At 45.7% G+C, this 27160-nt stretch overlaps 1 protein-coding gene across 2 annotated transcripts in view; it reads right to left on the bottom strand.

Moving 5' to 3' along the window:
- Nucleotides 1–27160, bottom strand: part of KIRREL3 (kirre like nephrin family adhesion molecule 3) — an 863226-nt gene that overhangs the window by 53915 nt on the left and 782151 nt on the right. For both annotated transcript variants that reach the window (XM_044281769.1, XM_044281770.1), the window contains exons 11-12: nt 10886–10986; nt 2165–2363 (exon numbers count right to left, since the gene is read on the bottom strand). In XM_044281769.1, the coding sequence (XP_044137704.1) occupies nt 2165–2363; nt 10886–10986 (300 nt within the window). The remainder of the gene's footprint in view (nt 1–2164; nt 2364–10885; nt 10987–27160) is intronic.

Below are 27160 nucleotides of genomic sequence, written 5' to 3'. Positions count from 1 at the left end.
ACGTGTACTCTGACTTCTGATATTTCCAATAGGAGACAGTGGTTTACAGCTGCGACCATTCCAATAAAGGACGTGTCCCTTCTTGGTGTGGTCACAGCTATAAACTGTGGCCACATGAATGGCAGCATGGCCTCCCATTGAAAACAATGGGAAGATGATTGCACATGACGACCTGACATCTTTGTGGCATGGAATCTGCTCCAATTTCTGACTGCAAAAGCCACTGTGTGAACTGGGCCTAATGGTTCCAGAACATAGAATAGGCACAAATGTATCCATTTTATACTTTTTCTCTGTAGATTACACTCCTAGTGTTGGCTCACAAATACTGATCAAATACTGACCATGTGAAAGTGGCCATGATAATCAGGAAGTATTTTGGTGGAGTATTTTTTAGTTCCATTGGGCCACCTTAACAAGATCAGTATTTGTGAGGAGGAAACGAGGAGTGGAACCTACAAAGATAAAAAAAAAGTCTATCCATGCTGTGGAACCAATCCTGATAAAAAATACTGATCAAATACTGACCATGTGAAAGTGGCCATGATAATCAGGAAGTATTTTGGTGGAATATTTTTTAGTTCCATTGGGCCACCTTAACAAGATCCGTATTTGTAAGCTGAAACCAGGAGTGGAACCTACAAAGAAAAAAAGTCTATCCATGCTGTGGAACCAATCATGATAAAAAATACTGATCAAATACTGACCATGTGAAAGTGGCCTTAGGGCTCATGCATACAACCGTAAGGGCTCCGTGCCGTGTGCACTCCGAGCTGTGGATGCGGACCTATATGGGTCTGCGATCTGCAAGACACGGCCAAACATAGGACATGTCTTATTTTCTGCGGTGCGGAGGCACGGACCCAAAAGCCCATGGAAGCACTTTGTAGTGTTTCCATGAGCTTTAGATCAATGCCTCCGCTCTACATGCCGTATCTTGCATATTGCGGACCCATTGAGGTCAGTAGGTCTGCATCCGCAGCTCGGAGTGCACATGGCAGGTACCCGTATATTGGCATGCATTATTTACGTTCGTGTGCATGAGCCCTTAGGGTGTATTCAGACAGTGCAGTTGAGGTGCAGTTAAAACTGCATGAGAAACTGCATCTGCAAAAAATACATGCGACTTCCATATGGCGGCAGTTTTACAGATCAAACACATTTCATTCACAAGTTTCACCTTTAAAAACTGTAACCGCTTCAAAAGCCACAGCAAAACTGCAGTTTTATTCACACCTCAACCGCCAAGTGTGAATATACACTAAGCAAAAAATACAGCCATATTACGGACAGGTGTCCTGCCCCGACCACGGGTCTACTGATCTGGGATGCTGTGAGTTCTGGCCAGTAGATCTGGGTCGGGATTTATAAGAAGTGCTGCCTCGCATTAGGATCAATAGTGCCACCCTGTGCCATAATGGCGGTGTGTGGATTAAATACTGCAGAGGCTATCCATTAGTCATATATAAACATAGAAAACTTAATTTTTACTTATTGTTACCAATTATTGGTAACAATAAGTAAAAGTTCAGTTTTATATGTTTATATATGACTCGTGGATCGCCTCTGCAGTATTTAATTGATTTCTGGTGATCTACTGCCTGCATCCAATGATTTGTTATCGGTGTGTGGATTACCACCTCCTATAGTAAAACTTGCTATAAAGGGTACAACTAATCACCATTCAAAGACAGCAACCAGAATTTAAAGGGGAATGCCACATTCAGGACACTAGTGAATTTTAGCTCTGCATACTACTTTAAAAAAAAAATCTCGGCTGGTCAGAGATGTCTGATGGAGAGTATGACAATGTCATTGACACAGTATTAGACTACTATAATGGATATTCCAGGCTACAGAAATCCATGGACATTGCTAAAGAGATCTCCTCCATCTTCTCAATGACCTCTGTTACAGTTCTCCTTAATCATTACTCTTTAACAGGCATCCTCAAACTGCGGCCCTCCAGCTGTTGTAAAACTACAGCTCCCACAATGCCCTGCTGTAGGCTGACACTTGTAGGCTGTTCAGGCATGTTGGGAGTTGTAGTTTTGCAACAGATGGAGGGCCGCAGTTTGAGGATGCCTGCTCTTTAAGGTAAATTAAAGTGGCGTTCCCCTTTAATGGGTGTGTTATCCATGCATATATAGAACCACTCCCTCACCTTGCTCCTTCAGCCGTATTATCTCGGTGTCAGAGCCAAAGCTGTTCCATGCAGTGCAGTTGTATATGGTTTGGAAATCGGCCCTCACGATGTTGCTGATGCTCAGTGTGGATATCACCCCTTCATCCGTGCTGACTGTTTCTACTGTGTATCGACCAGAAGTCCCCGATTCCAAGACGTTCTCTTTCCATGACCAGGCCTAAGAGAGGGAAGATAATTATATAATGTGGCTATGTGTCATATGGATCCACACAAAGAAAACAAGAACTCCAAAGCACCTTCTACCCAAGTACAGAGATCGCTTCCCCTTAATGCCCTTCTCACTCCTGACAAGGACATTGTCTAAGGGCTTGGCCTTGGTAGAGAACTCTAGGTTCTTGCTTGCACTCACAAGCAGTCCTCCTGTTGTCAGGAATTGCACAAGCGGACACCTGCCATGGAATCCATGTGGCCAGTGCGCCAAGAAAGGACATGGGAGACACCACACGGCCACCGCAGGAATTTTGGCATGGTGTCTGTGCCAAAATTATCTATACAGATACCTACAGGATGTGAAATGCAACTCTAGATATTAGAGTATGTGTCATGAATAATATAGATAATGATTATTTTACATACATTACATAAAGAGATAAACTGAGTGGGTTTTAAATACAAAATGTGGCCTTCCAGGAAAAAATCTCCCTGCAATTATTGTGTGTGGACACCACACTCTGACTCCTCTAAAAGCATCAGGTTCTTATTTTTATCTTCTCAGTATTTAAAGGGGCTTTCTGAGACATTATGACTGATGACCTATCCTCAGTATCTGATCAGTGCGGGGTCCGACACCTGGGCTGATCAGCTGTTTGAGAAGGCACCAGTGTAACACTCCAGAGGTGCATTACCACTTCTGCATCCCGCCACTATCTCCTATGGTTAACCACATGTCATCCTTTGTGTTTATTTCCAGGTCCTGCAAAATGTGTATTCATATTTCCTATTTTGTAACTGTTCAAGTGTAATATGCCTGGTTCACCAGCAGGTGGCATCAGAAATGGCAGAGCTATCTTACATAGAGTGGAACTTTCTATTCCATTCTAACATCCCCCTCTGTGGTGTGGTGGGCATGTCTCACTTGCTGCAGGAAGGGTGGAGTTCTAGTTAGAGTCAGTGTGGAGAGTAGCCCCTGCTAGGGGAAGGCAGCAGGAGCCTGTCCCTGTTGGACGAGCCCTGTCTAGACGAGCTTGAGCACCTTCAGCTCAGATGGATCTGGAGGCCACAGCAAAGAGCTTCAGAAGCCAGGAGAAGAAATTTTTCCCTGGACAAAGCTAGAGACAGACCAGACCACAGAAAGTGAAGTCCAGCATAAAGGAGCTGAGTTCTATAACCAGCCTGTTAGCACAACAGAGCCAGAGAGCAACAGACATAGCCGAGAGGAGTTTGTCTGCCATAGTTAATGCCAATGCCTGCTGGAAACCAAGACAAAGTCTGTAAACTGTTGAACGAACGTTTATTTAAGTAAAGTTGCTGTTCTACTATATACAAGGTCTGGACTCAATCATTTTTTCAAATTCCTCAATTATCCCCCTATTTGCTCTGCTTCGAACGACAATGCCTGGGGTACAGCATATCCAGGTAGGAGCACTGTGACACATGCACAACACCTTAAGGGACATTTAGGCCACCCCACACCACTTTGGCATTCCTACACCTGGGTACCATCTACCACCATATCACTAAAAGGGGCCCTGTGCCCTTGTTGCTTCACTGCAACTGGCGTCACGAATAACATTTGCTTTAAGGGACCCCATGGCCGTTGTGCGTTGCGTCGCACCAGTGCTTGCAGTAGAACTGCCTTCTCGCAGCTTTTCTTAGACCAGTGATGACACGTTCATCGATCATGTAACCTAGGCACAGCTCAGCCCTATAAAAGTGAATGGGGCTGAGAGCGATACCAAGCACAGCCGCTATACAATGTACGCCACTGTGCTTGGTGAGACTCAAACTGCTGATAAGCAGGGGTTCCGGGTGTTGGACCCCCACTGATAAAAAATCAAGGAAAACCCTTTTAATTCACTGTAAACAGCCAAACACTGAAAGAAGCATCTCTTTCTGCCTCTCTTACAGCCAGGAAATCCTAGCACTTATGACCTCATACAGGAATATTTATATCTGCAAAAAAGGAAGCCCTAGTGACTACAATGGGTACTTACAGCCCCCATAAATTCATTGCTTAGTACTTGCTGGACTTAAACCAAGAAATCAGCATTGCACCATTGAGAGGGGACTATAATAATAATCTAGCTTTGCTATCTGAGAGCCTCTTACGCTATGGACACTGATCGGATGAATGCCCCAATAGGGTTGTGACTGTTTATATAAATGTAATTTAATTACTTGTTCTCTCAAGATTATCTCTCTAAGGGTCCATTCACACGTCCTGTTTTTTTTCATCCTGAAAAACGGTCCGTTTTTTGCGGATCCGTTGTTCCTGAAAATGTTTCCGTATGTCATCCGTATGTCATCCGTTTTTTGCGGATCCGCAAAAAACGGGAACATGTATACATTTCAATTATCAAATAAAGTTGTTTGGATTTCTTTGAAAAAAAATTGAAAAAAAATTGAAAAAAAAAAAAAAAAAAAAAATTTGTTATGTGTTTCCAGGAACGGAATCCGCAAAAAACGGATGACATACGGAATGACATCCGAATGTCATCCGTTTTTTGCGGATCCATTGACTTTGTATTGTACCAGGATCCGATTTTTCAGGACAAGAATAGGACATGTTTTATATTTAAACGGACATGCGGAACGGAACAACGGAAACGGACAGCACACATTGTGCTGTCCGATTTTTTCCAGGACCCATTGAAAATGAATGGGTCCAGATCTGGTCCTGATCTGTTCCTGAAAAAACGGAACAGATCAGGAAAGAAAAAACGGACGTGTGAATGGACCCTTAATCAGTTCATGAATGTTTGTGCGTCTCTTGGCACAGAATGCACACGCTAAGTGAGATCCTGAGGCTTGTTTGTGTGTAGGTGGAAGAGGTAAAAATAGATTATACAAAGCCTCTTTTTCCCCTCAGCTATCTTCAAGCCTGCAGGCACTGAAATTGATAGAAAGAAGATCAAAGATGTTCTGGTTTTATTTTTGGAACGTACGCAACACTCTGGAGAAGCTGCTGTATTGACTCAAAAACAGGCCCTAAAATAACAGTTGCGGATGATGGGAGGCTGTTTCATGCAGGTCTAAGGTTCAGGAAGAGATGTTAAGTGGTGAAAGGCACTGCTTGACCAGAAACTTGAAATATCAGTCTGTTTACAAAAGCATACAGCTCTAGGGAGTAAGAGAAGATTATATTCACCAGGAGAAAGAAGATGAAGAAGATGTCTCCCACTCAGGAGTAAGAGAGGACAAGAGGACGTGCACCACTCAGGAGAGAACCAAAATGGAGAGTGTGCGTGCCACTCAGGAGTAAGAGAAGATGGAGAGGATGTGTGCCGCTTAGGAGTAAGAGAAGATGAAGAGGATGTGTGCCACTAAGAAGTGAAAGAAGATGGAGAGGATGTGTGCCACTTAGGAGTAAGAGAAGATGAAGAGGATGTGTGCCACTTAGGAGTAAGAAAAGATGGACAGGATGTGTGCCACTAAGAAGTGAAAGAAGATGGAGAGTATATGTGCCACTTAGGAGTAAGAGAAGATGGAGAGGATGTGTGCCACTTAGGAGTAAGAGAAGATGGAGAGGATGTGTGCCACTTAGGAGTAAGAGAAGATGGAGAGGATGTGTGCCACTTAGGAGTAAGAGAAGATGGAGAGTATATGTGCCACTTAGGCGTAAGAGAAGATGGAGAGTATATGTGCCACTTAGGCGTAAGAGAAGATGGAGAGGATGTGTGCCACTAAGAAGTGAAAGAAGATGGAGAGGATGTGTGCCACTTAGGAGTAAGAGAAGACGGAGAGGATGTGTGCCACTTAGGAGTAAGAGAAGACGGAGAGGATGTGTGCCACTTAGGAGTAAGAGACGATGGAGAGGATGTGTGCCACTAAGAAGTGAAAGAAGATGGAGAGGATGTGTGCCACTTAGGAGTAAGAGACGATGGAGAGGATGTGTGCCACTTAGGAGTAAGAGAAGACAGAGAGGATGTGTGCCACTTAGGAGTAAGAGAAGATGGAGAGGATGTGTGCCACTAAGAAGTGAAAGAAGATGGAGAGGATGTGTGCCACTCAGAAGTGAATGAAGATGGAGAGGATATGTGCCACTTAGGAGTAAGAGAAGACGGAGAGGATGTGTGCCACTTAGGAGTAAGAGAAGATGGAGAGGATGTGTGTCACTAAGAAGTTAAAGAAGATGGAGAGTATGTGTGCCAATAAAAAGTGAAAGAAGATGGAGAGGATGTGTGCCACTAAGAAGTGAAAGAAGATGGAGAGGATATGTGTCACACAGAAGTGAACGAAGATGGAGGGGATATGTGCCACCCAAGAGTAAAGGAAGATGGTGAGGATGTGCACCACTCAGGAGTTAGAGAAGACGGAGAGGATGTGTGCCACTCAGGAGTTAGAGAAGACGGAGATAATGTGTACGCCTCAACAGTAAATGAAGATGGAGATGAAGTGAGAGAAGATAGAGAAGTTGTGCAGCAGTTGGGTGTACGGGAAGATGGAGAGGATGTGCACCACATTGATGGATGCCATCATCTTCAGGCAATACAGCAGTTATACTGTTAATATGATGGGTGCTCTGGTTCATGTAAATAAAGATTACTCATTGTACAATTAAAGGTTCACAACTTTCTAATATATATTTTGGCTGAAATCCTTGTAAATATTAAGATCTCTTTGCCTGCGGTCAGTGAATGCTGATGGTTACAGTTGTATCCGGTGTGGACAATCCTCTGGCATCAGCGGCACACTTTCTTCTGGAGTTTGTTATAATGTATCAGAGCAGGTAAAATGTGCCAGTCTGGATCCAGTCTGTTTTGCTCACAGAGGATTGTCTCATTGCAGTGCATCAGAGTTCTCTCTCATAAGAAGCATCACAGGAGTGCCAAGTGTCTAGCTTCCTGATATAAACAAGATTGCTCCCATTCAATGACAACAAGCACAGATTTGGAAAATGTTGGGTAACTGAAACAAATGTTATACACAGTTACCTTTTTCTTACTCTGATTTCAAATTACATCACGCTTTAAAGGGAGTCTGTCACCACATTTGAGCATATTAGACTGATCAAATAGCGTTATCTGTGCCACCGAGAACTTAAAAACGGTACCTTTGTTGTATCTAATGGAGTTTTCTTTCAGCCAAAAATGAACTTTTAAGATTCTGTAAAATGCGCCCTCTCAAGTGCCCAGGGCGGCGTCTCAATCGTCCGAACCCCAGGCAGCACCTCCTCAACGGCTCATAACCCCGCCCTCCGTGTGCCTCTGCCCACCCATTTACTCTCCTCCTCTCCTTTTCCACTGCGGCTGCGCGGTGAAATTCGTAGAGGGCGCAGTGGAAAAGGAGAGAGGAGGAGAGTAAACGGGCGGGCAGAGGCACACGGAGGGCGGGGTTATGAGCCGTTGAGGAGGTGCTGCCTGGGGTTCGGACGATTGAGACGCCGCCCTGGGCACTTGAGAGGGCGCATTTTTGGCTGAAAGAAAACTCCATTAGATACAACAAAGGTACAGTTTTTAAGTTCTCGGTGGCACATATAACGCTATTTGATCAGGCTAATATGCTCAAATGTGGTGACAGACTCTCTTTAAACTCTAGTTCAGTGATGGCGAACCTATGGCACGGGTGCCAGAGGCGGCACTCAGAGCCCTAAGCGCACTATGAACAGCACAGGCAGCGCACTGAATGTAGGCAGGCTATTATAGCTAAATAATAAAGTACATAGAGGATATACTATATTGGACTATAGTATTCAGGTTAAATTGCTTTGTTGGCACTTTGCAATAAATAAGTGGGTTTTGGGTTGCAGTTTGGGCACTCAAAAGGTTTGCCATCACTGCTCTAGTTGCATCCAGAGCACCATCAATGCTGCTGCTTCTCCGTTACCTGAGTGCAGTGCATTTTGGGAGCACAGATGCTATTTGCACAATCAGTGCACGTGAAGTCTTATGTCTTATTATGTGCTACACGTAAACACACTATAGTCTGTTTCCAAGGCCAAGTGGCGCTGTAAATGCACCTCTGGATGCAGGTGGAACACAGTACAAAACAAGATTCTCTCATATGACATGTGCGAGCTTCATTTAAATACGGGAACAAACCAAATCTAATATAAAATCTGGGTGGTCTGAACAGGGCCATAACTAATGGAGTGTGGTTCTGGAACCTGTAGGATTCCAAAAGGTCCCTCTGACCCTTATGAGGAGACCAGAAGTAATAATTAAATATGATAGTTGGGGGTTGCATTGGGGCCCAAAAGCTTCAGGTTAGTTCAGGTGTGTGTTTATATATGTGTAATGCATGTGTATATATGTACTATATATATGTGTACTGTATGTGTAAATACTGTATGTATATATGTGTACTGTATGTGTATATACTGTATGTGTATATATGTACTGTATATATGTGTACTGTATGTGTAAATACTGTATGTGTATATATGTACTGTATTTATGTGTACTGTGTGTATATATGTACTGTATATATGTGTACTGTGTGTGTAAATACTGTATGTGTATATATGTACTGTATTATGTGTACTGTGTGTATATATGTACTGTATATATGTGTACTGTATGTGTATATACTGTATGTATATATGTGTACTGTATGTGTATATACTGTATGTGTATATATGTACTGTATATATGTGTACTGTATGTGTATATACTGTATGTGTATATGTACTGCACTGTATATATGTGTACTGTATGTGTATATACTGTATGTATATATGTGTACTGTATGTGTATATACTGTATGTGTATATGTGTAAATACTGTATGTGTATATATGTACTGTATATATGTGTACTGTATATGTGTATATACTGTATGTGTATATATGTACTGTATATGTGTATATACTGTATGTGTATATATGTACTGTATATGTGTATATATGTACTGTATATATGTGTACTGTATGTGTATATATGTGCTGTATATATGTGTACTGTATGTGTATATACTGTATGTGTATATATGTACTGTAATATATGTGTAATGTATGTGTATATATGTGTAATGTGTGTGTGTATATATCTGTCTGTGTATGTATGTGGTGTATATGTATATTTGCTGTGTGTATACAGTATATGTGTGGTGTATGTACAGTATATATCTGTGTGTATATATACACATGTAGGGTATGTTTATATACGTGTGGTTTATATCTGTGGGTGAGTAGCATTTATGTGAGAGTAGTACATGTGTGGTGTACGTTTATATATGTGTGAGTAGCGTATGTGTGTGTGTGGCAAATGTATGATATGTGTATATATATATGTGGTGTGTGTATATATGTGTGTGTAAATACATTTGGTATATGAATATATACGTGTGGTTTATATCTCCGGGTGTAGCATTTATGTGAGAGTAGTACGTGTGTATATATATATATATATATATATATATAGGTAGCATATATGTTTGGAAATTATACGTGGTATGTGTATATACAGATGCAGCCAAGCTAAACTTGATGGTTAACATGCTAAGTAAAAAATGCCAAGAAAAAGTGAATTCACTTTTCAATGGATTCCATGACTTCTGTCCCGAGATGACCAATGCCATGTGTTATCAGAGTCAGGTTTAGCGTAGCTCCATCTGCATGTATTTGTGGATATGTGTGTGTGGTGGGGCTGCATGTCTGCCGATCCCCACTGAGTAGGGTCCCACGCCTAGCTGTATATCAGTGGTGCACCATGGGTATGCTGGACTGTAGGCTGCGGGTCGCAGAGGGCTAGATGGAGCTGGTGCAGGGGGGCATGGTGAAGAAGCAGATTTTACTGTGCTAAATACAGTGTGCCATATAATGTCTTGCACAGCTTGCCTGCGCGGAGATAGGGAAACACATAGGGAGGTATAGTGCCGGAGTATAATCTATAGGACAAGAAGGGAGAAGAAGCGGGTGCCATGGGGCCCATAGGACCGCAGTTATGTTGCTGGTAAAGCTGCTGACTGGACCAGTAGTCTTGCCGTCAGTTGATGAAGTCTGTGCCCGCGCTGTTGGTCATGTGTAACTGTACACTGGTTTACTTTGGCAACACATTGGATTTCACAAGAAGCCAATTATGTATTGTGCTGCCGATAATTGGACGAATGCTTTAGGCCGGAGCTTGGACATTGGGACTGAGCAGCGGGGCGACGTCCTTGTAAGTGCAGCACTTTCTCGGAGGAGATTGTTCTCAGTGGAGTGCTGGTTTTCGCCGAGAGCAAGAGTGATAGAAGAAATTCTCATTAAGCCTCATTGAGAGACTACGTTAATTCCCCATTTTTGGACGCCGCGGACTGTTTTCGTCACAAGATCTATTGGTCTGAGAGGATCGACTGCTGTTAGAAGCCATGAAGTACTGCAGCCATTATCTGACGGAGGAGAGCAACAATGGATGGAGCAAAGTCCGTTGAGCTTATGCAAAATACAGCAAATGGCTCTTAGGAAAGCAATGGCGTCAAAAGTGCTATTGTATGTGGGAGAGGAAGCGAAGTGATTGATATGGAAATGAAGCCACGGGTCGCACCCAAAATAAAAGTGCCCTCTCTCATAGAAGTACAGACCCGCTGCCTCCATACTTACAATCCTGTCTGGGGGAGGGGTGCTACGGATGAAACACTTGATCTGCCCCTTCTCTCCGTGTAAGGCGTGTTGCGTCTGGGTGCTAGAGATGATCGGGGGACCTGCAAAATAAAACAGAATGATTCTTAGTCTTATGCAAAAAAAAAAGTGCAATTCCTCACCACTGTCAAAATCTCTGCTTACTGTCAGTGAAAGGTAACATTCATAGTTTCCATTTTGAGACTGAAAGTGCAACCTATTCCTAGTCTAGTCTTGCTGACACAGGACTTGTTACAGTGTGAGCTACCGAGAAACACGCTCTGTGTGCTCGTCCTAAACTCTGCTTACGGTGTGAAAATGCTGTTTGTCTCTGCCCGACATCATCTGTAATGAATTGTACCGACGACATTATGTCAGTACAATGCATTACAGCTGATGTCGGGCAGGGACACACAACGCTATATATCATTAGGTTACAAGAGCCCAGGACGGCAAATCATGCCACCACACAGAGCGTTTCTTGCAGTCAACTTGCTTGTCTGAAACTGGCCTTAGGCTTCATGGGATTAAAGATTATACTGACCACCAGAAACCTATTAACCATAAAATTAAGAGACACATTATATAATGGATAAAAATAGGCCACGGCCAACTTTATTAAAGAACAGCTCAATATTAAATAACCATAAAATTCCAATAATAATAAATAATAATCATAATAACCACTGATTAGGCCAGCCATAAGCTCGACCTAAATACCTGAATCTACTCGACTGCTTACCACTTATTGGCGAGTGACCTTACCCCTCCTTCTAATAAAGTGACCGTGACAAGCAACCATAAAGGGGAGGGAGGGCAAGGAAGCTGGATCCTCAAAGCAGCTTGGCAGCCAACCACCTCATCTTATATACACAATCTACCCCACCACCCCAAACCTCTCCTCCAATGCCTAACCTGTTGCTGGGGGACCCAAAACTTCCAAGCCCCAGCAACAACTGACCCATAGGATCCTTACCTAGCCAATCACCCTCCATCTTCCCTCCACCTAGCAACAAAGCTAAATTTAGCCACCTTGGCCACTGCATTTCTTGGCAGGAAACTATCTAGGCGGGAAAATCTCCCGCCAAAAAACTCCATACCAGCCCTTGGGATAATCATAATCCCATGAAGATCCCCCTAAATGGGATTTTCGGGATCCTAACATTCTCATCCTTGTCCGTTTGACGTCCAAGGAAAATCTGTCTGTGTTTCATCCGTGAAGAATCCATGTTTGGTCCGTGTGACTGTTTTTTGCCCTCCTTGTGTCATCCGTATCTCCTTCCAATGGTCCATGAAAGCCACTGACAGAACACGGATGCAATCTGTGTTGTGTCAGTGATTACAGACTCATAGACTTCGATTGGCATGTGTGGTCTGCATCACGGACCAAAGTAGTGCGCATCTCGGTCAGTGGAAAACAGTGATGTGTGGATAGCAGACGTCTGTGAAAAACGTATTGTGAACAAAGCCTAAAGGCCGAGAGTCTGCCAGATAATTGCTAACAAGCGTTCAGTGTAAAAGAGCCGCCAATTACCAGATAAATGAGAGAAACGCTCGTTCATCGGATCATTTGCATGCTGTGTAAAGGCGATCTGCTGCCGGAGTCAGTATGGGGAAGAGTGATGGCATTAGATCGCTCCTCCCAGTGTCCTTCATTGATGAGCAGGCGATTGTCGGGAAGGAATGCTTACCTCACCCGAAAATCACCTGTTCTATCATCCCAACTAAAGCGATTTTTTTATGATTTTAGTGTTCAGTGTCCTGATTCTTAGATCTAGTATAATCTTGTTCCAGCTAAAACCTGATCAACAGCACAAATCACTTACAAATTCTTGGAGAGATACAACAGAATAATATAATACAGGGAGTGGTGCCATAATTAAGCAACACAACAAGCTAAACACAGCGAGGACACAAACTCATAAAAACGGAAAGATTCTGCTCAAAGTCAGAAAACCTTGTTAATGCACTACCCCATAAATGGCCAGCAGGGGGAGCTGTGGCTCCAGCCATTCTCAGGCTGTAGAGTGCTGGCTCTTCTGTACAGCTGTCTGTATCAGAGATTGCTCATTGTTCTGGGCTTGGCACCATGCCGCCCTCTGGGGCCCCTCTTTAGCATCTTTGTGTAGTGTGTAGATACAGGAGACTCTTATTATATTGATGTAATACATTATAATTCATCTTATTCTTTATGGCACCTCTTGTCTGAAGTGTCTCAGAGGACCCTGAGTTTATCTTTCTCTCCTCCCAGAATCTTCCAATCATTGAGGGAGGTTGCAATGGACGAGAGTATATGATGTAGTACCGAAATTACTGCGCACATCTCAGCTTCTGAGTTGTTTTAATGGTCGAGGAAAATGTCAATATCATCGTCCTGTACCCCGAGTGTCAGTGTGTCATCGTCCTGTACCCCAAGTGTCAGTCTGTCATTGTCCTGTACCCCAAGTGTCAGTCTGTCATTGTCCTGTACCCCGAGTGTCAGTGTGTCATTGTCCTGTACCCCAAGTGTCAGTCTGTCATTGTCCTGTACCCCAAGTGTCAGTCTGTCATTGTCCTGTACCCCGAGTGTCAGTGTGTCATTGTCCTGTACCCCAAGTGTCAGTCTGTCATTGTCCTGTACCCCAAGTGTCAGTCTGTCATTGTCCTGTACCCCGAGTGTCAGTGTGTCATTGTCCTGTACCCCAAGTGTCAGTCTGTCATTGTCCTGTACCCCAAGTGTCAGTCTGTCATTGTCCTGTACCCCAAGTGTCAGTGTGTCATTGTCCTGTACCCCGAGTGTCAGTGTGTCATTATCCTGTACCCCAAATGTCAGTCTGTCATTGTCCTGTACCCCAAGTGTCAGTCTGTCATTGTCCTGTACCCCTAGTGTCAGTGTGTCATCGTCCTGTACCCCAAGTGTCAGTGTGTCATCGTCCTGTACCCCAAGTGTCAGTCTGTCATTATCCTGTACCCCGAGTGTCAGTGTATCATCGTCCTGTACCCCAAGTGTCAGTGTATCATCGTCCTGTACCCCAAGTGTCAGTGTATCATCGTCCTGTACCCCAAGTGTCAGTTTATCATCTTCCTGTACCCCGAGTGTCAGTGTGTCATAGTCCTGTACCCCGAGTGTCACTGTGTCATTGTCCTGTACCCCGAGTGTCAGTGTATCATCGTCCTGTACCCCGAGTGTCAGTGTGTCATCGTCCTGTACCCCGAGTGTCAGTGTGTCATTGTTGTTACCCCAAGTGTCAGTGTATCATTGTCCTGTACCCTGAGTGTCACTGTGTCATTGTCCTGTACCCAGAGCTGGTGCTACCATGAGGCAGACCAAGCAGCTGCCTTAGGGCGCACCCTAGGGGAGGGCGGAAAAATGAACCTTCTTTTTTTTTTCTTTTTTAAATCAGTTACTTGTGAGTTGCGCCGCAGCTCACAGGGTGGCACGGGCCCGGCAGCACGGCAACACGGTCATGGGGTCAGGCCAGGGGGTGTGACTGGCGAGTGGCGCAGCGGCGGCGGGCGGCAGCAGGGACTGGAGCTGACTGTGTCTGTGAGTCTGACTCCCACACAGCCAGATTGCCGTAGCAGCAGGACAGGTGGGTAAGTGATCACTGATGAGCGCACTAGCGCCAGAGTGCACGGCATAAATGTGTTTAAAAAAAAATATTACACAAACAACAATCATAAATGGAGAGGGGGGGGTGACCGTGACATGATGGGAGGGGGGACAATGTGACACAATAGGGGGTAATGATGTGATCATGATGTGACACGAAGGGGGTGATGTGACATGGATGGAGGGGGAGAATTGTGACATGAGGGGCTAATGGCTGACATGGGGGTATGATGGCTGACATGGTGGCATGATGACTGACATGGGGGGCTGATCTGAGGCATTGGGGGGCTGATCTGAGGTCTGATTAACATTGGGGGTCTGATTGCTGGTCTGACCTGAGGTGTAATGGAAAATATTTTTTTTCTTATTATCCTCCTCTAAAACCTAGCTGCGTCTTAGAGGGCGAAAAATACAGTCCCCAAACCAGCGATTGTCTGAAGCAGAGAGAAGATACCAGGACACACAGAGGAGAAGCCAGCTGCTGCAGATGGGACCAGGTAAGCTGAAACAGGGGTGGTCCTTCTGCGTGCGTTCTGTATTTTTCTCACACCCATCAATTGCAAGGGCTGTTATCGTCTGAAAGTATGAACATGAATAGGACTTGCTCTGTAATTTGCAGAACAGTTGCAAAAATTCAGCCCCAAAGAAATGAATGGGTCATAAAATGGCGGTTGTGTGCATGCGCTATTTGCCTTCTTATGGTTCTTTACATTGATTTTGCTTTGTTTGTTTTTTAATTGTGCCTTTTATCTTGCTTATTTTTAAGCCATATTTACATAAAACATGAAAACCTCTCTGCTTTCACATGGCCGAACTATTTGAGGATTTTAGCCTCTGTATTACGGCTGCAACAAACGGACAGCAATGGGTCAACTGAACCATAGAGTTCAACTTCTGGGGTGGGGAGGGGCACCAAAATGTAGCTTTGCTTGTGTTGGCAAAAATCCTTGCACCGGCCCTGCCTGTACCCCGAGTGTCAGCGTGTTATTGTCCTGTACTCCGAGTGTCAGTGTATCATCGTCCTGTACCCCAAGTGTCAGTGTATCATCGTCCTGTACCCCAAGTATCAGTGCATCATCGTCCTGTACCCCGAGTGTCACTGTGTCATTGTCCTGTACACCGAGTGTCAGTGTGTCATTGTCCTGTACACCGAGTGTCAGTGTGTCATTGTTGTTACCCCAAGTGTCAGTGTATCATTGTCCTGTACCCCGAGTGTCACTGTGTCATTGTCCTGTACACCGAGTGTCAGTGTATCATTGTTGTTACCCCAAGTGTCAGTGTATCATTGTCCTGTACCCTGAGTGTCACTGTGTCATTGTCCTGTACCCTGAGTGTCACTGTGTTATTGTGTAGTGTACGGGAGAGTAATACCCCGTCACTACAGAAGGGTCACTTGGGTATTGTCGTTCCCCCTGTATTTAAGGGGAGGTTGGTATAAAACATCTTATAATGTCATGCTATGTATTTTCCTGTTACTGTGAAACGTGCATTTGCAGGCCGGCTAGGGTGTAGTTCCAGCTCTGAGTCACTAGAGGGAGCTAGGGAACCCTAGGTTATATAAGGCCCAGTCAGGAAGTAGTAGCAGGAGAGACAGACAGTGGGAGCAGAGGTCAGAAATGATCCTGTGTCTGAGAGAAGGCCAGGCTATGGGCCTGTGAGAGCATAGCAGGCCTGAAGCCTGTCGGCTAGGAGAGGGTAGTAAAGGCCCTGTAACCGAGTTCCGGATCCAAGGAAAAGGTTCCCCTCCTGAGTCATCATCCGTTTAGCTGAAGCAGCATAAGCCAGACACCAGCCAAGACACAGATTACCACAGAGGCCGATCAGATAAGCAAGAGGTACTCAAGATAACAGAGGAGGTACTAGATAAGGACAGCTTCAAGGGTACGCCAGATAAAGGGCATTAGACCTTGGAGGGAAAGTCACGTGTAGCGGGACCAGTCAGGAATAGTGTGCAAGCCGCCTGTACTGCATCTCCTGCAATCAACACTCTGTATTATACATTGCTAAGACCGGCCATTCTGTAATTCCCAAGAACCACCTGTATTGCTACAAGAAACCAACCGTCTTTCATGGAACTGTGCTGTACCTGTGTCCATGTATTATCCTGACTGATATTCAGTAAAAGTTCCAGTTTTTGTTGGCTATCCTGTGCTTGCTTCATTCTTCCACCATACTTTACACGGCGTGTCACCGTTTAATTGACACTGGCGTCACGAACTTTTAACATCTGCCTGTTCCTGTATTTGCCCCAATTGAAGACGACAGTGGATCCCAGGTTAGTGGTCAATCTGCACTACAAAGCCCAGCATACACTACTGACCCCCTGGGACACTGCATCGCTCTTTTTGGCGTCACGAACAGGATACGCATGCTTCTGAAGTGCAGGGAAGTGTGAACTGTGTGCTTTAATTATTCCACCACCGTATTACAAAGACTGCAACCTTTATTCCTAACTTGTGGATTACAATTGTGCCTGGGAGGAATCAGAGACGCTGTACTGTGTTGCGCTACCCCCAGAGAGAAAATCGCATTTGTGGACTGTGTTTTACTGGACTTTTCATAATCCTGCTTGCTGTCATTGAATTGCGGCATCCGGACACTTAAAATGGCCGCCGGCGCCATGAGGCTTTTTACTGCGCCATCAGGATGTGCAGAGGCGCGAATATTTGGCGCCGAAACCTTCCAAGAAGAAGGAGGGGACGATTGCCCTGGAGCGCCGCCCACCTTGAGGAGTGGCGAAGCGGCTAACTACTTTGAAGAGTTACGCCTGGGAGGCGGAGCTCCGATGGAGATAGACTGGCCCAGTGCGTGGGAGGAGTCAGAGTCGATGCAGCAACCAGGAAGAGAAGAGATGGCGTGCGCTGCAGAGAGCGAGGATGAGACCACGTGCGAGTGGGGCGCCACTCCACCGGACTTTCCGGAGTTGGGGCCAAGGGATCCTCTAGCCTGGACGGCCACCCCCTGGGCCCAGGCCATGGACCTAAGCATCACCCGACCCGAGTCCCCACCGATCCGTCGCCGGCATGCAGAATGGCTGGCTATTATGGAGGAGTTGAGAGCCGCGGTGGCGAAGAAGAACACCAGCCGGAAGAAGCGGTTCGAGGAGATGGCTAAGTCCATACAGGGAGACTCCTTTCCGGGTAAGCCCCAGCTAGAAAGGCGCCGCGGGATCGTGGTGTCCTTTGATAAGGACAAAGGCTATGGGTTTATCCAGGAGTTGGGGACTGGCCGGGACTTCTATGTCAACCGGCGATCGGTAAAGCGGCACTACCTCCCGGAGCATCTCCACAATCTGACCATAGGGGAGATCGTAGAATACACCCCAGCCGAAAGTCTAAGGGGCCCCTACGCCACCGCAGTGACTCGCCCGAAGGCGCCGGCTGAGAACTGGGACTCTGGAAAAGAGAGGTCAGAACCGGTTGAAACAGCTAGAGCGCACGTGGAAAAGGGCCAAACCACCCATCTTCAAAGTCAGGCCTACCTCAGTCCAGACGTCTTCTGGGAGCCTATCGTGCTGCAGGGGCTGGAGGAGCGGTATCCCCCTCCGGATGCAGTGAGACGAGAGGAGGAGAAGGAGCGGCAGGACAGCTGCCGGAGAGCCGAGGAAAGTGCTGAGGCCCGGCGCCAAGCAACAGCTGCCATTGTTCCCCCAGCGGCCGGACCCCCTGGACCTCCGGTAGATCCGACCACCTGTAGCAAAGCAGAACTAGAGGCCCTGCGCAAGCGGGTGTACTGGGTGGCGGACCTTGGCTGCGCAGGAGGAGTGCAGTGGTTTCCATTCCCGAGAACGGAGGCCGAGATGGAGGCCGTGAAAGATAAACCTCCCCCTCTAAAAATTGTCAGGGGAGACGGGTTTCAAATGTGGCCGTCCTTGCCGGAACAACTGCTGCAGGTTCCCTATGTCGACTCGTCATCTGAGGAGGAACATGATACTCGTCTGTGAGTACTTTTGCCCTCTTGTTCATCTCCTTAATGGCCGTTTGTCCCTCCATTTGGCAGAGCTGGTGAAGCTCGCTGCCAGTTACCCACGGCCGGTGGCATCCTAGTTAAATCATGTGCCACTGTGTATCAATGCTTCCAGCTGCCTTTGTTTTGTTTGGGACATCCGGTTTGCTGCTGAATTCCCGGTTGTGCCTTGAAGTTTTTTGCACAAATTTTACCCCTTTTACCCCCATTTCAGGTTGAAAAGACATTTTTATGTCAGCACTATTTTAAAGGGTAAGCAGGACTTGCCAGGATAACAAGGCCCTGGTATTGTCAGAGTCCTGTATTGTCATTTTATATATGTGCTGCTGACAGTATTTAATAACCGGTTTTTCTATTCAAGTATATGTGCCCAGAGATGGACTTCCTATGTGCAAGCCTCTGAGAGGTTAATTTATTATGGACTTATTTATTGTCATGGACTATCCTGGTTCTTTCAACATCCGCTGTGCCAGGTCAGCGCCCCCGTTCCACACACTATCCTGTGAAAAAGAGAACGACGCCCCTTGTCACCAGACTTCGCCATTTCCAATTGGGTCTGATAAGAGTGTAATGGACATATATGTATGCATGCATGTGTCTTTCTCTATTTCAGGTCATGATTCCAGTTGGGCGGGCCCTGATGGAGTACGAGGTCGTACTCAGCTTAAAGCAGCGGGGTATGTAGTGTACGGGAGAGTAATACCCCGTCACTACAGAAGGGTCACTTGGGTATTGTCGTTCCCCCTGTATTTAAGGGGAGGTTGGTATAAAACATCTTATAATGTCATGCTATGTATTTTCCTGTTACTGTGAAACGTGCATTTGCAGGCCGGCTAGGGTGTAGTTCCAGCTCTGAGTCACTAGAGGGAGCTAGGGAACCCTAGGTTATATAAGGCCCAGTCAGGAAGTAGTAGCAGGAGAGACAGACAGTGGGAGCAGAGGTCAGAAATGATCCTGTGTCTGAGAGAAGGCCAGGCTATGGGCCTGTGAGAGCATAGCAGGCCTGAAGCCTGTCGGCTAGGAGAGGGTAGTAAAGGCCCTGTAACCGGGTTCCGGATCCAAGGAAAAGGTTCCCCTCCTGAGTCATCATCCGTTTAGCTGAAGCAGCATAAGCCAGACACCAGCCAAGACACAGATTACCACAGAGGCCGATCAGATAAGCAAGAGGTACTCAAGATAACAGAGGAGGTACTAGATAAGGACAGCTTCAAGGGTACGTCAGATAAAGGGCATTAGACCTTGGAGGGAAAGTCACGTGTAGCGGGACCAGTCAGGAATAGTGTGCAAGCCGCCTGTACTGCATCTCCTGCAATCAACACTCTGTATTATACATTGCTAAGACCGGCCATTCTGTAATTCCCAAGAACCACCTATATTGCTACAAGAAACCAACCGTCTTTCATGGAACTGTGCTGTACCTGTGTCCATGTATTATCCTGACTGATATTCAGTAAAAGTTCCAGTTTTTGTTGGCTATCCTGTGCTTGCTTCATTCTTCCACCATACTTTACACGGCGTGTCACCGTTTAATTGACACTGGCGTCACGAACTTTTAACATCTGCCTGTTCCTGTATTTGCCCCAATTGAAGACGACAGTGGATCCCAGGTTAGTGGTCAATCTGCACTACAAAGCCCAGCATACACTACTGACCCCCTGGGACACTGCAATTGTCCTGTACTCCGAGTGTCAGTGTATCATCGTCCTGTAACCCGAGTGTCAGTGTATCATCGTCCTGTACCCCAAGTGTCAGTGTATCATCGTCCTGTACCCCGAGTGTCAGTGTATCATTGTGTAATGGTGCTGTACTCTGTCAGCGCGTCATTGCTTTGTAGCCCAATTTTCAGCGTGTACTGTACCCTGTGTTCAGTGGTAGATTAAGTGCATCATAGGCCCGGGGCTGTCTGCCCAACTCGGGCCCCCTCCCTCCGTTTTCCTCTGACAATGCCACCCATTAGTTATTTGGATCCACCTATAGCATTGGGTCACTCTTAGTTTATTTTTTTCCAGGGCCACTTTAGGGTCCGAGTCCCCCATTACTCATATCAATAACCTATCCTGAGGATAGGCCATCAATATGTAATTCCTTGTAAAACCCATGTTATCTGTAGTGTTACATGTTACATAGGACTGCGGGCACCACTGTTTATATTATCTGTACTCAGAGAGTTATCACTGTGTCATCTGTGGTGTTACATAGGACTGCAGGTAACATCTACTATATTACCTGTACTCAGAGTCTGAGTACAAATAATGTAGTAGATGTGACCTGCAGTCCTATGTAACACCACAGATAACACAGGACTGCAGGGAAGATCTCTGGGTAGCGATAATATAGTAGGTGTTACCTGCTGTCTGGTGCTGCCTCCTCCTTCTTGCCGCGGTGCTCCTCTGATCTTTTTCAGCTGGGACGCAGCAGCGGCGGCAAGTGGGAGGAGGTAGGAATTTGGGACTGTCAGCAGTTGTGAGCTGCCATTTCAAAGAAGTCCAGCTAAGGGGGACAGTGCAGCTCTTGGTGCTGCTGAATTCAAAACTTGTGCATGTTAACCCAAACGCCCCTATTAAAATCCACCATTGCCCATGTCAGCTTGCCATCGTCCTGTACTTTGTCACTGTGTCATTTTCATGTACCCCCTACTGTATGTGTCACTATATCATTGTCCTGTACCCCCTAGGTGTCATGGTGTCATTGTCCTGTACTCCTCTATGTGTCACTGTGTCATTGTCCTTTACCCCCTATGTGTCACTGTGTCATTTTCCTGTACCCCTCTAAGTGTCACTGTGTCATTGTCTTGTACCCCACTAGGTGTTATTGTCCTGTACCCCCTATGTGTCACTGTGTCATTTTCCTGTACCCCTCTAAGTGTCACTGTGTCATTGTCTTGTACCCCACTAGGTGTTATTGTCCTGTACCCGCTATGTGTCACTGTGTCATTGTCCTGTACCCCCTAGGTGTCATTGTCCTGTACCCCCTATGTGTCATGGTATCATTGTCCTGTACCCCCTATGTGTCACTATATCATTGCCCTGTACCCCCTATGTGTCACTGTGTCATTGTCCTGTACTCCCTAGGTGTCATTTTCCTGTACCCCCTATATGTCATGGTATCATTGTCCTGTACCCCCTATGTGTCACTATATCATTGTCCTGTACCCCCTATGTGTCACTGTGTCATTGTCCTGTACCCCTGTGTGTCAAATTTTACTGCAGACTTGGTGAGCCTCTCATTTCCAGATTTTAGACATTAAAGGGGTTCTGCACTTTCATTTAACTGATGATCTATCCTCTGGATAGATCATCAGCTTCTGATCGGCGGGGGTCCGACACCCGGGACCCCCGCCGATCAGCTGTTTGAGAAGGCAGCGGCGCTCCAGCAGCGCCGCTGCCTTCTCACTATTTACCGCAGGGCCGCCCGCCCACTGACGTCACGACTTGTATCAACTAGAGTGGGCGCGGCTAAGCTCTGTTCACTTGAATGGAGCTTAGCCGCGCCCACTCTAGTTGATACAAGTCGTGACGTCAGTGGGCGTGCGGCCCGGCGGTAAACAGTGAGAAGGCCGCGGCGCTGCTGGAGCGCCGCTGCCTTCTCAAACAGCTGATCGGCGGGGATCCCGGGTGTTGGACCCCCGCCGATCAGAAGCTGATGATCTATCCAGAGGATAGATCATCAGTTAAATGAAAGTGCAGAACCCCTTTAAGGTCTTAATACCCCTTTAGCTGGCGTGGAAAATGATAAATGAGATGGGACGGCCCACCCTGTTCCCTGCCCACACCACGTCCCCATTTTTAGACCTGGTGTGAGCGGGGAAAAGCTGCATATTGTGGTACAAATAACCTTTGCACTGCAATCTGCAACAGCAATATGCGAAAAAGTGGCATATAACTGTTTGCAAATGACCCCCTAATTGCTTAGCAAATGTCAGTCACAGTGTTCATGGTATTCCTGTAACATATATATATCGGGAAAATACTCCAGACATATAACTCTAAGGCCCCTTTCACACGGGCGAGTTTTCCGTGCGGGTGCGATGCGTGCGGTGAACGTATTGCACCCGCACTGAATCCTGACCCATTCATTTCTATGGGGCTGTGCACATATGCGGTGATTTTCACGCATCAATTGTGCGTTGAGTGAAAATCGCAGCATGCTCTATATTGTCCGATTTTCACTCGACGCAGGCCCCATAGAAGTGAATGGGAAGCGTGAAAATCGCATAGCATCCACAAGCAAGTACGGATGCGATTTTCACGCACGGTTGCTAGGAGACGATCGGGATGGAGACCCGATCATTATTATTTTCCCTTATAACATGGTTATAAGGGAAAATAATAGCATTCTGAATACAGAATGCATAGTAAAACAGCGCTAGAGGGGTTAAAAAAATAATAATAATAATTTAACTCACCTTAGTCCACTTGATCGCGAAGCCGGCATCTCCTTGTGTCTCCTCTGCGCTGAACAGGACCTGGGGTGAGCTGCTGCATTAAATACAGGTAAAGGACCTTTGATGACGTCACTCCGGTCATCACATGGTCTTTTACCATGGTGAATCACCATGGTAAAAGATCATGTGACGTACCATGTGATGACCGGAGTGACGTCATCAAAGGTCCTTAACCGGTATTTAATGCAGCAGCTCACCCCAGGTCCTGTTCAGCGCAGAGGAGACACAAGGAGATGCCGGCTTCGCGATCAAGTGGACTAAGGTGAGTTAAAAAAATTTGATTTTTTTTTTTAACCCCTCTAGCGCTGTTTTACTATGCATTCTGTATTCAGAATGCTATTATTTTCCCTTATAACCATGTTATAAGGGAAAATAATACAATCTTCAGAACATCAATCCCAAGCCCGAACTTCTGTGAAGAAGTTCGGGTTTGGGTACCAAACATGCGCGATTTTTCTCACGCGAGTGCAACGCATGACAATGTTTTGCATTAGCGCTGAAAAATCGCGCATTTTCCCGCAACGCACCCGGCTCTTATCCGGGCAAAAAAAACTGACGCCCGTGTTAAAGAGGCCTAATAGATGCCTCTTACATGTGCCCTACAGTTGCATACAGTAAGTAGACACATGGGTTAGGAGAGCGCCATCCACCTTAAGTAAAATAGCTATTTTATTAGATTAAAACACAATGGCTGAAAAGTATCATACCTGACAGCCATGTTACTTTGCTTCAATTGTGTTTTTATTCATGGTGGACAGCGCCTTCGTAACTCATTTACATAAAATGTATGGGTCCCGAACTGGTGATCTAGTGGAGAGGTGCGGCATTTGGTGAATGCTTCTCACTTTATTTCTTACCATCACAGTTTTACACTATAGTGCGCCCTTTTGTGTTCCTATTTTCCATGGCATACACTTGCATTTATGATACATAGGCCACCATGAACAATATATGTATATCTACTATATATATATATATATATATATATATATACTGCTCATTGGTCAGCATTAGTGTGATACTAATGCGGTAGATACGAACAGGACACTCTTTTGGTATCCATCAGGCCCATAGCAGTCTCAGCATATGCACCAGCAGCATTTCCTGATACCAGTGTGAACTGAGCCTCACGTACTACTCTGTATGCCGACTGTTGGGGCAGAGCTCAGCGTGTAGAGTTTCTCGCCACTCTCCTTGCATTATGAATTATTAAGGGATAAGTGGCGGGTAACAATGCTCGTGTGTTGCTCTGCATTGTGGTGGAGTCATGTCGATGACGGGCGGCAGGGCGGAGGTCGCAGTTTCCAAGCTAGATACATGACGGCCTTTGTGTTCACTATAGATCTCTCCGCTGTTTACTGTAATCGCAGAGAAAGGCTTCATGGATTTTCTTTGTTCCTGTGTCACCTTCCTGTCACCGACGCTCTGTCCTCCCTCCCAACCTTCTGTTTAGAGGATGCCCAGTGAATTTATTACAGGCACAAGTAGTGTCTATGTGTTTATTAGCTGATGGGGAGCTGTTACTGACACTTCCCACAATGCACTGCCCATTCTGATTAACATGAAGTCACATTGTAATGGAGGAAATTTATTTCATGATAAAAAATTTGCAGGGTCACAAGGTTCTGTAGAAATATATGACTTGTCTTCTGTGGAATCTGTTAGGCTGGTTTCACACGAGTTTTGCACGCGCATTTTGCACGCGCGTGACAAAAATCGGCATGTTTGGTACCCAGACCCGAACCCGGACTTCTTTACAGAAGTTCAGGTTTGGGTTAGGTATTGTGTAGATTTTATTATTTTCCCTTATAACATGGTTATAAGGGAAAATAATAGCATTCTTCATACAGAATACACACCATGGTGATTGATCATGTGACGGACCATGTGATGAGCGCAGTGACGTCATCAAAGGTCCTTTTCCTGTGCACAGCAAAGATGAAGACAGAAGAGAAGCCGGGCTGCGTGGATTAAGGTGAGTTAAATTATTATATATTTTTTTTAACCCCTCCAGCCCTGTTGTACTATGTATTCTGTATTTAGAACACTTGCTTGCGAATGCTTGCGATTTTCACGCAGCCCCATTCACTTCTATGGGGCCTGCATTGCATGAAAAGTGCACAAAATAGAGCATGCTGCGATTTTCACGCAACGCACAAGTGATGCGTGAAAATCACCACTCATGTTCACAGCCCCATAGAAATGAATGGGTCCGGATTCAGTGCGGGTGCAATGCGTTCACCTCACGCATTGCACCCGTGCGGAAAAAAACTTGCCCGGGTGAATGAGGCCTTAGCATGCATGCAATGGTTTTTGTCCAGCCAAATCCCACCATATTTACCGGGTAGCGCCCAGATCTCTTCCGGATCTCATTATAGTCAATGGGACTGGCAGGCTTTGCAGTAATATCTGGCAATGCCAGATCTAGAATGCTGAGCCTCTTATAAAGCTAGTGTAAAACTAGCCTTAGGCTACCTGCACAGGCTGATTTTTAAAGCTGGAAAACCTCAGCGTTCATACAATACCTGCAAAGTATGAAATTTGCCAAACCTCATGTGCACTTAACTTTTTTTTCTTCTGTGCAGAAATTGACCTGCTGTGCAGATTTCTAAATCCTCAGCAAGTCAATTCTTTGTGAGGTTCTTTTGTGTGAATTTCACCCTTTTCATATTTCAAATGTTTTTATTCCAGGTTGACATAATAAAAGAGTACATATACAGTGCGGTATGATAGGTGTTGTTGTACAGCATTTCGGTCAATAACATGTCATCAATAAAGGTCCCAAATCAGAATGAAATATTGATGTTACTACGGCTACCTTCCAAGGGAGGGGGAAAGGGAAAAAAAGGAGAGGAGGAAAAAGCAAAAGGGCAAGGAGTATTGGGAACATCTAGGGAAGAAAAATCAGGGAGAAAAAAGGGGTAACGCAACTTAGAAACTACAACTTGGCACCCCGCAAACCTCAAGGTGGGCAGAACACAGCAAAAGCCCAACATAATCAACTCTCCTCCACATTTGGTACCGTACAAGTCTAGGCAGGCACATGAGGCCTTCCAGTGAGTCATCAAGCAGATTCATGTCACTGAGATTGAATGATTGCCTAATAAACCACGCGTCTGATACCAGGAGGTGAGCTGAAAACAATCCTGGATTGGCTTTTTGACCCGGAGGGGCAAAATATCTATAAAACGTTCCCAGTATGTAAAGAACTGCTTCACATGGGTCTCCTTCTTGGAAGATGCCTCCAACAAGTCCATCTTCATTAAGAAGACTTTCTCGAGAAATAGCTTAAACGGTGGGGGTGCGGGGTCGATCCAGGTTTGGAGGATGGTCTTGATTTCTACAACTGCTATCAGACATAATAATTTCCGGCTACAGGGGTACATCTAGTAATGATTGGGTCAGTGTATCCAAATATGGCCCATATAGGATCTAGAGGAGCTGCCGACATCAGATGGGTGGCAGTAAATGTGTGGACTTTGCGCCAGAAAGATTCTATCACTGGGCATAGCCACAAGCAGTGGAAAATGTCTACCTCTGCCTCTCGGATGCAGTTATCACACGATATGGGGGAGGCTTGTAAAGCTGGACTACTTTGCCGGGGGGCTACATTAGACAGCAGTTTCTGGAGATAACATCTGGCTTGGAGACAGGCGAAGAAAAGAAAATGGATATTGGGATATTTGGATTTAAGATCTTCAAGCGACAAGATCTTGTGTGCAATGTAATTTATCAGGTGACCAACCAGAGTTATTCTTCCCATGTGCCAATCATAAAAATCCATGTGGGATGAACCTGCCTGGAAACGTGGGTTTGCCAGAAGGGCCACATGTAGCAAACTGTGGGGGTACAGGTTTTTTGAGAAGTCTCATTTTTTTGCCATGCCCGCCAAGTCGACATCAATAGAATGACCATGTCAATGTTTTCTTAATATTGTTTTTGTGCATTCTTGATTTCGTACACTGATACCAGATGCAGGGTGACACCTCCTGCTACTACTACTGTCAGTCTTCACTGTAAGGCCTCATGCACATGGCCGTGTGCACACCGAATCACGGATGCGGAGCTATTCACTTAAATGGGTTTGCAATTCAGAAGGTGCGGTCTAGAATGGAGTGTCTCCATGGGGTTTCTCTCCGTGCCTCCGCACCGCAAAAAAATATAACTTTTTTTGCAGTGCAGACGGATCACGTACCCATTCAAGTTGAATGGGTCTGGATTCGTCTGCGGCAGCCGCACGGATGTTGCCCGTGCA

The sequence above is a fragment of the Bufo gargarizans genome, chromosome 2, assembly GCF_014858855.1.
Source record: "Bufo gargarizans isolate SCDJY-AF-19 chromosome 2, ASM1485885v1, whole genome shotgun sequence".
In the NCBI taxonomy this organism is placed as follows: Eukaryota; Metazoa; Chordata; class Amphibia; order Anura; family Bufonidae; genus Bufo; species Bufo gargarizans.
This window is presented reverse-complemented; position numbering and strand designations above follow the sequence as displayed.